At 43.2% G+C, this 15,182-nt stretch overlaps 1 protein-coding gene across 2 annotated transcripts in view; it reads left to right on the forward strand.

The window, feature by feature from the left end:
- Nucleotides 1-15,182, forward strand: part of CEP112 (centrosomal protein 112) — a 2,145,639-nt gene that overhangs the window by 635,627 nt on the left and 1,494,830 nt on the right. For both annotated transcript variants that reach the window (XM_086930940.1, XM_086930941.1), the window contains 2 exons: nucleotides 7,469-7,568; nucleotides 12,926-13,044. In XM_086930940.1, the coding sequence (XP_086787066.1) occupies nucleotides 7,469-7,568; nucleotides 12,926-13,044 (219 nt within the window). The remainder of the gene's footprint in view (nucleotides 1-7,468; nucleotides 7,569-12,925; nucleotides 13,045-15,182) is intronic.

Consider the following 15,182-nt stretch of genomic DNA (forward strand, 5'->3'; position numbering starts at 1 on the left):
TCCTGCACCCAGCGGCCCCTGGTGTACTTTGGGTGCTAACCCGGGTCCCCCATTGCCCTGAGCCTAACACCAGGAGCTTTGCTCCAACAACCTTGTGGCCTGCTCGTGAGCAGCATCCAACCGGAGGCCTTCTATCCCCCATTGGATAACATTGGGCCCAGCACTCTGCACCCGGCAGCCCTAGTGCCGCTGAGGGTGTTTTAAGAGTGCATCCTTGACCCTGGGGGAACCCTGGTTCTAACCCCAGAGTACCAATTCCTACAAGTAACTACTTACCTGTAAACTGATAACTCAGTTTTCTCCCATAGAATTGCATTGACTGATTTTCTTTAAAATTGTTTTAAGTGTGGAGTTGGTTTGTAGGGAACATTGAAAAACTGCCTATGTACTAAAAGTGAATGACTTACCTTTTGTCTAGGAGATGTCTGTGTGATATCTAGGCATATCACACTGATTTGCAAAAGTAATATGAAAAGTAGTCTAAAAAGTAACGTGCATAGTAATCTGAAAAGTAATTTCAAAACATTGACTTACCTGTAATTCAATCAACTGCATTTGAACCTGCATTCTTATAAAACATTGCGTAAGATTTTGCAAAGCATTTATTTCACTTACCTGCACCAGGCTTGGCTTGGTTCGAAGAAATAAAATAACGCAATAATATTTTTGATACACACAAATTTGTCTGAGTTCAGTCTTTGAGTGTGTGGCATCATTTGCTGCCTGAGTGTGTACAACAAATGCTTAACACTACCCTCTGATAAAGACCTACTGCTCGTCCACACTACCACAAATAGAGAGTAAGGTCTATTTACTTTTACCTTTGCCTACCTTTGGGTTTCCACTGCACTCTGTGCACAACATACCTCATTTTGGTATAGTATATACAGACCCAGCTTCCTACAGTGGATTCCTTTTATCTTGAAGAAGCGGTAGACCAACCACTCATTGAACTCTCTGAGATTGATCACCTGCCGTTGACCTTTATCCCGTTTCTTGACCAGAAGATATTGCAGAGGAAGCCTTGAGGGTGGAGGCAGGTGTGGGTAATCACCTTTTTTTTTTTGCAGGAGTACCGCCACCTCCTGATCTATAAAGATTACTTGATCTTCTGTAAAAACTAGCATGCGTGGGTGCGAACCCTGAACCGGGGTTCCCTAGAATTCTATGTGAAAGCCACGGATGGTCTGCAGAACTCTTGCATCGGTGGTTCGATTCTCGCAATTGTGACTGAATAGTGCCAAACAACCTCCCACCTTTTGTAGGGAAGAATGTAGAATTCTCACCTGCTTGGGCATGGAATTGCCATCTGGAGGAGCATCAGGCATTACGTCCTTGCTGGCCTCTTCGTGAGGGCAAGAACCCCCCTGATCATGACTGGTCCTGGGTCTTTCTGAAGGCTCTCCGAGGGCCTTGGGTATAAAAGTGGCTGGCTGAGCGCCCTCTACCATGGCCTGCCCTTGTATACATTCAGTGGTGAAATATCTTCTTGAGAGAAGCCTGCGCCTTAACCAGAATGTAAATGTGGCAATGAATTTGCCAGCCCCTTGATAAAAGGCTCCCTGAAGAGCCCACCTTGTGCCACTGCACCAGCCTCAGTGGAAGCCAGGTCCCCCAACTTGGGGTTGACCTTCAATAGGAGGGAGAGATGTCTCGGTGGACAGGGCACAGTTTGTATTCCCTAAGAATATTATTGCCCTCTGTGCCCATCTTGAGAGATCCTCCGGGGAGACTGTAGTGACTGAGGCCTTGGCCTCCTCTACCAAATCTAGGATTTTTTTAAGGGGCCCGCAGATGCTGAGGTGCTTCTCCTGGCATGAACACCAGAACCTACCAATGCCATTTTTAACATTCTGAATATTTATTTTGTAGGAAAGTGTCCATTCTGGCATATAACTCGGGGTGAGTGCAACTTTGCCAGAGAGGGAGGGACGAGGGCACTCATCCCTCAGGCATGCCCAGGCATCTTTCTCTAACAGTTTCCTAATGTGGCCTGCACCATATTTAGCAACTTTGCCCAAGGTTGAATGAGGTCTTCTAGGTCCAACATATTGCAGGAAACCTCAGCGCCTTGTGGGTCCAAGGGCACAGCAGGTTCTAGGACTGGGGAAGGGCACCATGGTTGGGAGGGGCCTGCGTCATCATTAGAATCTCCATGGGAATCCTCTCCCTCCACACCTGGGTAGGGTGGGGTACTTGGTAACTTCTGTGGTGCGCCATAGGCGTTGCATATTCCTGTAGGGGCAAGGCATGAGAGGAAAGCTTTCTTGAGCCGCGTGTAGAATGGGGCAAGGCATGAGAGGAAAGCTTTCTTAAGCCGCTTGTAAGCACTCAGATCCACTGCTGCATCACCCTTCGGCTTAGACACGCACTTCGAGATGGAGGACGCCCCTAGTACATGTTAGGAGTCATCCAATAGATTCAGGGGGACAAGGCAGGCATTGGTCAACTAAATAAGTCGACGTTCAAGGGGTTTCATGGCTGATGCCACAGCTTGGTGGATGGAGGTGTCCACCGCCTCGCAAAACTCGTCCTCCAGGGGAAGGACCTTTAGGGACTCTTCCTCGATGTACTCATCCTCCATTATTGTGCTTGGGGACCCACTGAGCCTGAACGAGACAGGCTGCACAGTTGTGTGGTTAATTAAGAGCAGGGAAAAGGCCTGCAACAGAGCAGCAACGGGTAGGCGCTGCAGTATATTAGACCCGTAGAAGGAAAAGCCTGTAACGAATGGCAACAGGGAAATCCTGCCATATATCTGGGCACAGAACAAAGTAACTGCTAAAATATTTTGGCAGCACGCAGCTGGTGTGGCGCTGGGCAAACCAGCCTATTTTTTAGGTGCACTGAGCAGATGAGGGTCTTTGTCCTGGGGGTGACTCACCCAGATCTCACAAGGGCTGTCACATGCCTGGGCACTGCCCCTGAAGCGCATGTGAGCGCAGATGCTTATTGCCTTAATTATACCAACCCACTAGATGGGCGTCTTGCTGTTCACTGAAAATTACACGGACCCGTGAATATGGGCGTCTGAGTCTTCCGGGCGGCTCAGGGACACGCAGGCTATGTGGGAACGTAAGCTTGTCAGATTCCTTGAAGCGGACTAAAGCGTGTCCCCTGCAGAGGAACGAGGCATGTCTCGTCTGTGCATGAGCCCCCTAGAGGGCGTACGACCTCACCACACTCAGACGGTTCCCGAGAACTCAACAGATGCTGCGAATGGAGCTCCTAGGTGCGTTCCCGCTACAGAGTATTGTACACCACAGCAAACGTAAAACAGGCTACAGTATCAATACAGAATAATGAAAAGAGCACATATCTGCTGGAAGCAGGAAAAAGAAGTTAACCAGGGGGCATCTATGTACAATGGACTGAGAACTGATTGGTTGAACTGTTGCAGTCCCTTTCCCATTGCCTATTGGTAAAGTTTGTTTTTATAAAATTGTTGAAGTCTGCTGGAATAGAAATAAAGGAAGAAAGCAGAGCATAATCCTCACCTCCGTCCCTGACTTAGAATTACTTAGCACTTTAGCCATGACAAGAATAATATTAATGAAGGAGCACTTTAGCCATGACAAGAATAATATTAATGAAGGAGCACTTTAGCCATGACAAGAATAATATTAATGAAGGAGCACTTTAGCCATGACAAGAATAATATTAATGAAGGAGCCAGAGCATTCATGTGTATTTAAGAGGCCACACAAAAATAACTTCTATTTTGAATCAGGCTTCTTATCCCACAATGACAAAGGCCGTTGCGGACTTATGCCATATACAAACATCAATATGGATATGCAAACCAATAAGTGGCGCTTTTGATGAAACGCTTAAAAAGACCTGTACCCTGTCACGTTCTATTGCACAAAAAGACTTTCAATGACAGTAGGAAGTCCTACCAGCTATCCACATACTGTATATTAGAACAGGCAAAAAAACATTTAGCCAAAAAAGAAATTTCAAATATTATTCTTTGGGTCACAACACATTATGAAATCACATCTAGAAAAACTGATAAAAGCATTTTTATTTGTTGTTTATGAATAATGAATCTGGGGCCTCCCTAATGGTTACAATCTAAAAAAATGTTTTAAAAACCTGTCTCTCTTGAGTGAGATTAGTACAAAAAGTTAAAAACAGTCGATGCAGCGTTTCGGTGTACAGTTGTTTTCACCTCCATCAGGACGTAGCACTTTCTTTTATTAAAATCTAGAAATGAAAAACAATACTTTTAGACGACTAGCATATGTTGTGAACCCTATCTTGTGTTGCTAATATTACCAATTTTAAAGATGCCGGTCTCTGTCATTATTCTGACATGCACCCTTTGCTGGAAACATCAATTTCATTTTTAATTTGTGATAGATGTTAAAACTACAGGGCTTCTGGGATTTGTCATAGATCCTGTAATTATTGCCCTACTTAGACCGAGCATTTAATTTTCCTGCTCATACCTTATTTTATTTATTTCATAGTCCTTATTGTGCTTCTGTGAGTCACTCTCAATTTCGACGTTGGAGTTGGGGCTTCTATCATGGGCAAAATAATTAAAACTTGCTATTAGTAGTAGCTTAATTAAGTGTACCATGGTAAAAAATAATACATAATGGAAACTAATGTAATACCTTCTGATATTGTGTATTGTCCCCCTCTTGTGGGTATACGTTGGAGCCATAAATGAACAATAGGGAGATTAAGGGAATCTATTCACATAGGTGAACGGAGAGTACTCCTGGTCCCCTGGACTAAATATCTAAATAACATGTGAGGAGTACCACCAGAATGAGCTCAAAGAGCGATCTTAGTGGGATGACTACAACTGGAAAAAGAAGAAAGTCCTTCTTTGGTTTTTATAAACCCCTCACTCACCAACCTGGTTGGTGACATGCTTCATCATCGGGGTCCACCCTGATAGCCGAGTGCCATCAGGGTGTGCTTCAACACCTGGATTACAGTGGTGCTGGTATTCGTGTGAGTGGTGCAAGAAAGAAATGTTAAAAAATGTCCTGGTATGACTTATGCAAAAAAAAAAAAAATATTCTAAGACTACTGGACACTATCCTTCCCTCCATCCCGTGAAGCCTTAAGGCCCAGAATTAGGAGTAAGCCCTTCCTTTTTTCGGCCTTTTTATGTGTGTTCTATGTTTGTTTGTATTGTACTGTCGTATATGAAAGGACAAAGAATACTTAGCACGTTGTTTTATTACTCAGGCTAATGTCAGTGAGTGAAGTCTAGCCACGCACAAATAAACTGATGAGTGTGTGAGACTAACGATAAAAAATTCACTGAGTACACTAATATTGATAGATGTGCCAGTTCCTTCTGAATAATTTACAAGCGCCAACACGAGTACTTACTAGAGTGGCAGCGTCACAACACGTGAGCACACTAATATTGATAGGTGTGCCAGTTCCTCTCAAGAAATTTATAAGCGCCAACACGAGTAGTTACTAGAGATTGGCAGCGTCACTGCACATGAACAGTTCGCAATAGTTCTGATCGGGATGTTCACAGAAAATATAGACATATGAGAGTCATCACTTCACAACGTTACAGGCACGTAATGGTTCTTCTTGTGACTGTTTCTTTTCTCTCCCACAGGTCTTTTTATTTTTATCTTTTCTCGCCCATTTTGGGTTTTGAGATCCTACCCTACAACAGATTTTTGTTAGTAGGTTGAAAAGGAATCCAAGACTGGCCGTGCCTTAGTGTGCCCTGACCACCCATTTTCCTCTGGTCCTGAAGAAAACCCGGTATTTTCCAAAGACGTGTTGAAACATGTAGACCTATCACGCACAGATACATATGGTCATAATTAACCTTTAACTGTTTCTACACACCATTTTTAATAGTGTCCAGTAGTCTTAGAATATATATTTTTTTTTTGCATAAGTCATACCAGGACATTTTAAAAAAAATGTTTCTTGCACCACTCACACGAATACCAGCTCCACTGTAATCCAGGTGTTGAAGCACACCCTGATGGCACTCGGCTATCAGGGTGGACCCCGATGATGAATCAGGTCACCAACCAGGTTGGTGAGTGAGGGGTTTATAAAAACCAAAGAAGGACTTTCTTTTTCCAGTTGTAGTCATCCCACTAAGATCGCTCTTTGAGCTCATTCTGGTGGTACTCCTCACATGTTATTTAGATATACGTTGGAGCCATCGTCTTGTGGTATCAAAATAATCAATTTGGATTTCAACTAAGAGATAAAATGAAACAAATAGCGTTGTCAAGCTCTATCTGTTAAAAAACATTGTTCCGCTAATTTATAACCTTATCTGAGTTTAGCTTAGCGCTAGGGATCGGTTTGAGTCTTATTCATACGACTTTCTGATTATGTCAGGTCTATTCGTCCATTAAGACCTCAGAAGCTGTAAATAAAAAGCAGGAGATTCAAGATTTTGCTCCTCTGATCTAAAAATTACACGTTATGTCGAATGCGTAGTTAAACATAAAATATGGGCTATCAAAAAACGCCCATCAAGCTCCGTTTTGTTAAATATATAATTATTGATAAGCGCTCCATTAGTAAGGCTTAACATCTTTGATCCATATACACTTTATACTTTTTCGTAGCCTAATATTACACAGTTGGTGAAGGAATGGACGACTATCACTCCTTTGCTATTACATCTACATTACTGCAGCATTAGTTTAACCCAAATGTGCTCGGTGTGCGGGCAAAAAGCTGCTTGCTCTACTTTGTGCACACATTAAACGGTATATTTAAACTCACATATTTGGATATTTTAACCAAGTTTTAAGATCAAAAGTTATGCAGGGAAAAGGCGGGTCTCACGTCATGGAAATAACTAGTTGTAATCACATTTATGGAGGCAGTTTTAAGTCTTGTTTATCAGACGGGCTGCTCTCAATCTTTAAAACGATATAGCAGGGTAGTAAAATATCCCAGTAGTGGGGGTCCCATACATGTAAAGACGGTCTCCCCTGCCTACATAAGGTGGAGTGACCAAATATTGAGTTGCAAATGTTCACTGTGGCAAACCTAACTGAGGCTATGCTAGTGGAAGTCATTCCACCTCGTTTAGAGGTGGGGGGGGGGGAGTTTGGTGGGGTGAAAAACTTCCAGCTGCTTTGACAATATTAATTGTCCCAAAATGATAAGCCCACTAACCGTGCTTACGAAACAAATCACATGTAGAATTCCGCCTCCTTAGGTTTATTTCTGAATTGTGTATTTTATTTTGATGCTTTTGATTGCATTGGTCCCAAAGTTGTTCACCACTCTGCGCACCATCATATTTAAAAAAAAAGATTTAATAACTAAATACTGCTCCTAAAGTAACTCTATTCGAGTTTTGCTAATGAATGTTATACGTGTTGGTCATTTTTTCTAAACTATACTTTAAGCGACATCGATCGACATCAGTTTCCTTTTTGCTCACTAAGATTTTTTTTCTCTGTTACTGATGGGACTGTTTTCACTACTTTCGTTCCAGATCCTTGATCGAAAGAATAGTGAAACTGAGGAATTGAAGATGTTATACAGAAATAAACAGAATGACTCAGAAGAGACAATAAGGAAGCTTGAGAGGAAAGGTAACATCGCTTCAATTCCTCGTCGGAGAAACCTGTCCTTTCTGAAAATTCAGTTTTGGCAGCAGCTCATCAGAATGAAACTACAAGTACACAAAAGTGGCATCACAGTGGTATCATTTATAACGAGATGTGCACTGTTGAGTATTATGAAAAAGGCAGTCTTTCCTGTGATTTCTAGGTTGAAGCATATTAGACTGGACAGCAGTCTGGTTGATAAAGACTTCTTGGTGACATTCTGAAAGCTGCCCTGGGAATGTGTTCTACCCGTTGATTACCATTGGCTTTGTGGTTTGTAACTCACATTTGCTTGCTTTCTATTTGCTTGCTTTCTGTAAACAGGTATTTACATTTTTTTCTCCTCTTATCTCATTTGCAGTGCATTCAAAGAAAGAGGTCAAATGTAAGGCTCTGTCTTCTGAGGGAGCTTGGTGTTTACTTTTTTTTCACTGATGTAAAAATGAGAGGAAATAGCTGACAATCTGGGGGTGAAAGGAAAGGCTTTTTTTTCTAGCACACAACTCAATGTAAATGTCTAAATGAACAGTGCAAATATTTCAGAATATATCAGAATTAGCAAAGCACAAACGAAGCAAATTTTTCGTCTTTCTGAAGTGTGGTTGAAACAAATATTTTAATAGTATCAAAACAAATCAGTACACTAGGTGATGCAGATTCCACTCATTATTGTTCGTTCATTATCAGTAGAATTGTATGTCTGTGCTAAAGGAATGGACATTTCAATTGAAAATGTATTGTCTGTAATGGCACTGCACTATCACACCATGCATACTCCACTCCGTGCCACTCTACTCTACGGCACAGTACTCTACTCTACAACACTCCCCTCCACTCTAATGCACGGCATCTTACTCCACTCTAGGCCACTTCACTCCACGACACTATACTCAACCTTGTGCCCCTCCACTCTACTCCTCTCTACACTACTCTAGACCTCTCTACTCCACTCTGCGACATTCCTCTCCACTCCACGACACTCTACTCCACTCAACGCTACTCTATTCTCTGACACTCTATGCCACTTCAGTCCAGGGCACTCCTCTGTTATCCACTCTGGTCTACGCCACTTCACTCTACAACACTCTATGCCACTCTGCAACACGATATGCCACCCCACTCTACTACACTCCACGCCACTTTACTCCATTCTACGCCTCTCCACTCTGCGGTACTCTACTGTGACACTTTACTCTATGACACTTTACTCCACTCTGCAACACTCCACTCTACTCCACCCCATGGCACTCAGTGTACATAACTTCACCCTATGACACTTCACTCTACAACACTTAACTCCATTCTTTTCTACACCACTCTACGACACTCCACTCTGACACTCTACTCTCCACCACTCCTGCAGCACTCTACTCCATTCTATGCCACTCTGCGCTACTCTACTCTGTGACAATCTATGCCCCTCTACCCCCCTTAACTCTAGGCCACTGTACATCTCTTCTCCACTCTGTGGCACTTCACTCTACTACACTCTGTGCTACTCTACGCCCCTCTACCCCACTTAACTCTAGTCCACTGTACAACTCTTCTCCACTCTGTGGCACTTCACTCTACGACACTCTGTGCTACTCTACGCCTCTCCAATCTATTCCACGCTTCGCCACTCCCTCCACTCCACAACACTGTACTCCACTCCACAACACTCTACTCCCCTCTATGCGACTCAACGCTACAACACCCTACTCCTCTCTATGCCACTCCACTCCAACAAAACTTTACTCCACTCTATCCCCCCACTTTACCTCCCTCTGTGACCCTGTAATCCACCTTATACCACTACACTCTACACAACATTCTCTACGCTACTCCATGCCTTTTTACTTCACTATATATCACTTTACTCCACTTTACATCACTCCACTCTGTGCCACTCAATCCACTAAACTACACTCTACATCCCTCCACTCTATGCCCTCCACTGTACACCCCTCTACTCTGTGCCACTCTACACCATTCCACTCTACACCATTTCACTCTACATCATTCCACTCTACACCATTCCACTCTACTGCACAACACTCCACTGTATGATACTCCACTCCACTGTATGACACTTTACTCCACTGTATGACTCCATGACACTCAACTCCACGGCATTCCACTTTACACCACTCCACAACCCTCTACTCTATAGCACTCTATGCCAGCCCACTCTACTCCACTCTATGCCCCCCGCCCCCCACTCTACGACACTCCACTCCTAGCAGATCTCCTCTATGCCACTAACTTTTAGCCATGCTGAACAGTGGCCACATTGGTGTACAACATGGCTAAAACACATTGAAAAGGAAGTAGCTAACTAACACAATGTAATCTCAGTCATAAATTTCTAGTAACCCATCCGCTTCTGATGCTCTTTGAAAGATTGGATTGGCAGGTAATGAGCCAACATGCAGAAGACATGAATGTGAGGACATGAAAACGGACTGCCATTATTGTACTGAAGAGGATTAACAAGTTTGCAATGCTGAATGGTAATGTGTTCTTATTGCACTGAAGAGGATTAACAAGGTTCCAATAGCATGCCAATGGGGAAAAGGTCCTCTGGAACAGATGATCAATAAGTGAGAAAGTAAGATGAAGTGTTGGGATAATAATATACAAACCCACCCTTCCATTGAAAAAGAGACACATTTCAGATAGAGAAGAACCATGGACGTCGATTCACCAAAATGATTGAGTTAACTGAAGTAGCATCACATATCCTTGCACTTTAATGACCTCACAGAACGTAACATCATATGACCTTGGACAGAGATGTCATATAGCCTTTAACCCAATGCCATCACAGTAATTGACATCCATATAGTACCATTATAACTGCATGGTTAATATAGCTTTACCCTAATGGCATCACAGTAATTGACATCCATAAAGTTCCATTATAACTGCATGGTTAATATAGCAGCAAAACAGAGACGTGCCTATTTTAGATCCCAGGTCCGTTAAGGTTCACACATAATATGCCCAAGGAGCATTACTCATTTAGCTTAGTCTTATTCAGGTCCCAAGAGGATATAGTGCCACACAGAAAAGCACTGGAAATCTAAGTTCTTTACACTGAAAAATGTCAGAATGTATTTAATAGTTCACCTGGTGTGTACCCCAAAGAGAAACGCATGGATGAATTATAGGGAGAGGGAAAAAAGGAAAAAAATAAATATCGTTTTCCCCCACATGTATTTGCGGATATAAGCCATATATTGAATATTGCTCTACTGATTTTTTTATTTTTTGCAAAATCTAGATTATAGTGCCCTGGTCGAAGGAGAGGCTGTAGAAAGTCACTGTTTAACTTCTGTTCTTGCAATGTAGCTGGTGATCTTTGAAAATAGTGGTGCATAATACTTGCCCAGAATTGTAGAGTGAGCAAAGCCCCAATGCCAAGAATTGCCTCCAGTAGGCTAACCCCATCATTTTGCCACAGTGTACTATATGCCAAGGCCACCATGGCATATTGGGACCACTACCAATATTTTGTCACAGGTGCCCGGAATAAAAGCAATTGTTTCCAATATGCCAGCACCAACATTTGCCATTAATTCTACTGCAAGCCAAGAATTACCTTCAGTATACCAGGACAAACTGCAGACTTGCAAGAATAACAACACATTCTCACGCTCACTTTCATTCATTCATATGCACCCATTCTCACTCATTCGCACTCACTTGCCCTCACTCATTTATTTTCATTCATTCTTTTGCACTCACTCTTACTTTCACCCATTTTCCCTTAGTTTCACTTATTCCTGCTCACTTTGACTCACTTATTCTCATACATTTGCGTTCCATCTCACTCCCATTCACTCTTACTCACTTTTCTACTCATAATTATTCTCACATATTCTCACATGCAGTTACATTTACTCTGTCTTACTCATTCTAACTCATTCATTATCAGTCTTACTTTCAGTCATTCTTTCTCTTACTCATTCTCACCCACACGTCACTCACTTTTGCTTTCACTCACACACTCAGACACAAATGCTTACACATACGAACTCAAACACACTCAATCACAAATAGACTTTCACCTGCTTGTACGCACACAACATACATTTAAATCATTTTATTGTATCTTACCTCTGCTGCCAGCAAAGGTCCTGTTTCAACTACTGGTACCCCCTTTTGTACCGCTTTTGGCCGCCATAAGTGTGGCAGGGTATGCTCAGACGTGACTCCCTTGCTCACTTTGCCACTGGATTCAAGCAAGCCGGGCTGAAGACGGCTGGAATGCCAGAAACCAGTCCTCGGAAGCTTGTTTCCGGTCCAGGGAAGATATGGCTTGGCAGTTCGGGCTGGACTGTTCCCATGAGGCACAGGGTCAGACTGATTTGCATATAGCCATGTCTGAACTGGGGTGGCAGAGTGGGCTAAAGAACGGTGGTGGATTAAACCCAGATCTTTTGACTGGGTGTGAGTGTTTGATTGATTCAGATGCTCCGTCCATCACCACCCCCTTTTGTACCGCGCATGGCAATGTGAAGCACTAAAAGTAAATAGCATGGGATAGATATGTATTGTGAGGAAGCAAAGAACTTTTGAATAATATTGATTTAGGTTAAAAAGTCCGGTGACAGTCAAGGCAGGCCTCTAAAAATCCATGTTGGTTAATGAATGTCCTCCTCCCATCTGTGCTGCTGACAGAGAAAAACACCATAAAATGTGTAGTTATCTAAGACAAGTTAATAGCATTCCAATGTCATGTGTGTTTCCCAGAAAGTTCAAGCTTAGGCAATTGGATAAATAAACAAAATGATCATAGATGCAAGGAAGAAAAGCACTTTTTTGTGGAAGCACAAAACATTTTCCCAATCAAAGCATGTACTCCTGGCATTCTACATGTGGCCGGAACCAAAGCCCCTCTCTAGTAATGCTCACATAATTGACAGATAACAGCTGCGCTGTCTATCCAGTCTATAAAATAGGTGGAAAGCAAGGAATGGAGCTCTGACGGTTATAAGGGTGAGCAGTCCCTGTGTTCGTGGCACTGATTTTACCACCTTTGATGTCAGGGGTCCCAAAGGCAGCAACTGGGGTTACAGATGAAGTGCCAGGGGTTGCAAAGGGTAAACTAAGATTCACTGATACAAACCCCTGGTAACCCCTAAATGATGTCCTCAAGGAGAACTACTTAGATTTTGCAGAGTTCCTGTTACTTAGGAAAGAGCATTGGAAGATGTTAGGTGTTCTGAGACCTGCTACTCATATTGATCGACTGTCATAGTAACATACCATTGAATTCCAGTGAACAATAAAGTCTGCAAGGCAAAAAAGAACACATGCATCTGTCACTAACAGTGTTTGTTTTTATTGTCTGACAGTTCAAACACTTGTTCGTGAGTCCCAAGTGATCCGAGAGAGTAAAGAAAGACAGATTGCGGAATTAAAGAAGATGTGTGAGCAAAGCACAGAATCTATTAGGAATGAATGGGAGAAAAAGGTAAGTAATTTCTTGACTATTTCTACATTGAACAAACTGAAGAAAGTTAGTACAAATGTAAAATATCAATACATGAATACACTGACCGCTTCCTTTTCCATATTCCTGCTTACTAGAACACTTCCAGTGATGAAGAGACCATTAGTATGATCATGATTGAGTCAGGCAGAGCCGAATTCCCATATTGTTTTCCACACCACCTGATCCCGACTGGCCATGTGTTCCCATGTCCTTGTTCTATGGCAAGGGACTGGGCTGTGCTTTTAGTGCTACCCATGCTACCAGTCACTTTCGTTTCACTCTTCTGCCTGTGGTGCTTTAAATGGAAAAAAATAAGTGCAGGTACTCACCAAATTGAGATGTGGACTAGGGAGCAGGGCATGGGGGGGGGGGAGGGACGGATCTTTGAGGGAAGGGCTATGGGCAGTGCAAAGGGAACCAGCCAGGGGCACACATTTAATGCGATTGAGATTTAATTGGTGTGCAGATGTGAATAATGATACGAAAGCATTTCTGGTATATTTTGATCATTCCATTTTCCTTATACGTACACTAGGGTACATTTATTATTAAAGTGGGCTTCCCATGGTGCAACACCTAGATCACATATGACTTGCACAAGATATTTTCGTTTAAAATGTTTGGAAAGGTTTAACTATGGCTAACTCTCATATTTCATTGCCACTTAGCAGACATCACCCAGCCCCTTCTAGGCAGCACAGCTCTGCCTCCAAGCTCCTTACCTGCTGTAAAGTCAGAATCCCTCTTTCTGGAGTCAGGCAAGCTGTTGAAAGCTTGAGCTAGGATGCCTGGGCCTGGCTCAGTTTCAGGTCCTCATGCACCCTCAAGCCAAAAATGAACTGAACTGTGATAGTGCATGTGCCTGCTAACCAAACTCTAATCTCATGTGCAAAGAATAAAGACAAAATAGTGACCTTAATTGCAATACTGGGGAGAAAGAAAGATTAAGCCATCTAAATCCTGAATTGCACAATGTGATAGCAGAAATTCTGGGATCAATCTAGCTTCCTCACATGACCAAAAATATTTTATCTCATCAAGCCTCCATTTTCTTTGTTAGCACATATGATAGTATATTCAAATTCACAAGTTCTAAATGTGTGCTGTTCGATCATTGGGCTCTCCTTGTTAATTTGTTGGTTCGCCCACCTCGACCCTTCCTAGAGCCCCTCCATTAACAAAAGAGAAAACAACCTGCAAAAAACAAAATACAATCGTGTTGAAACACTGCTGAGAAAGCAGATCTGCACTGAAAAGAGAGTGGCCTTGCACTAGCTACAAGCGCACCCTTTCACATGAGTTTCATGGGCAGAGTGTGGTAATATATGGCTTGTCGGGCTTTAAACTATATGTTCGAGGCATGTGGGCTGCTGAATTCATATCTGTGCATAGATCGCCGCCTAGTGTTGGGTCTGGATGATTGCACATTGTTGTCCTGGAAGAGTCTTCGAAGTATCACGAGATAGGTGGCTCCTCCCCCGGACTACAGTGCGCATGGGCATCCTGTCCATCCTCAGATTGTTTTTTTCCGCCATTGTGTTCGGATGTACTTTTCTTTACTCAAGTTCGGAAACTTCTAAAAGGCCAAAAGGCCTTCGGGGTCGTCAGTATTGTTTCGATCGGTGCCGAGTTCTTGTTCCAGTTTTCCTGAGCAGGACGTCGAGAAGTGCCGCTTGGCCTTTTCGACACCGGAGGCCTGATCGTCGATGGAACGGTGCCCGTTCAAACGATGCCCCCTTTGTAACTCCAAGTACCCACACATCGATGTACACCCGGTGTGCAACAAGTGTTTATCACCGGAGCACGACGAGAACAACTGTCTAGCCTGTGCTCGATTCAGGTCGAAGAAGACGCTTAGACTCCGGCGTGCAGCGAGGCAAACGATGTCGAAGCCAGCGCCCGACCCGGAGAACATATTCGATGAGGACGACGATGAGATCGTCGACGCGGAGGATCAGGAACAGCACTCGGATCCCGGTTCGGAGCATGGCTCCGACTATTATGAAGAAGACGAAGACAACGTCGATTTAGAAAACGTCGTCGAGGTAAGGGATGATGTATCCCCCATCGGAGCCGTTGATGACGACTCAAGCGATGAACCAGACCCGACAGTGGGT

The sequence above is a fragment of the Lissotriton vulgaris genome, chromosome 7 (assembly GCF_964263255.1).
Source record: "Lissotriton vulgaris chromosome 7, aLisVul1.2, whole genome shotgun sequence".
NCBI classification, from domain to species: Eukaryota; Metazoa; Chordata; class Amphibia; order Caudata; family Salamandridae; genus Lissotriton; species Lissotriton vulgaris.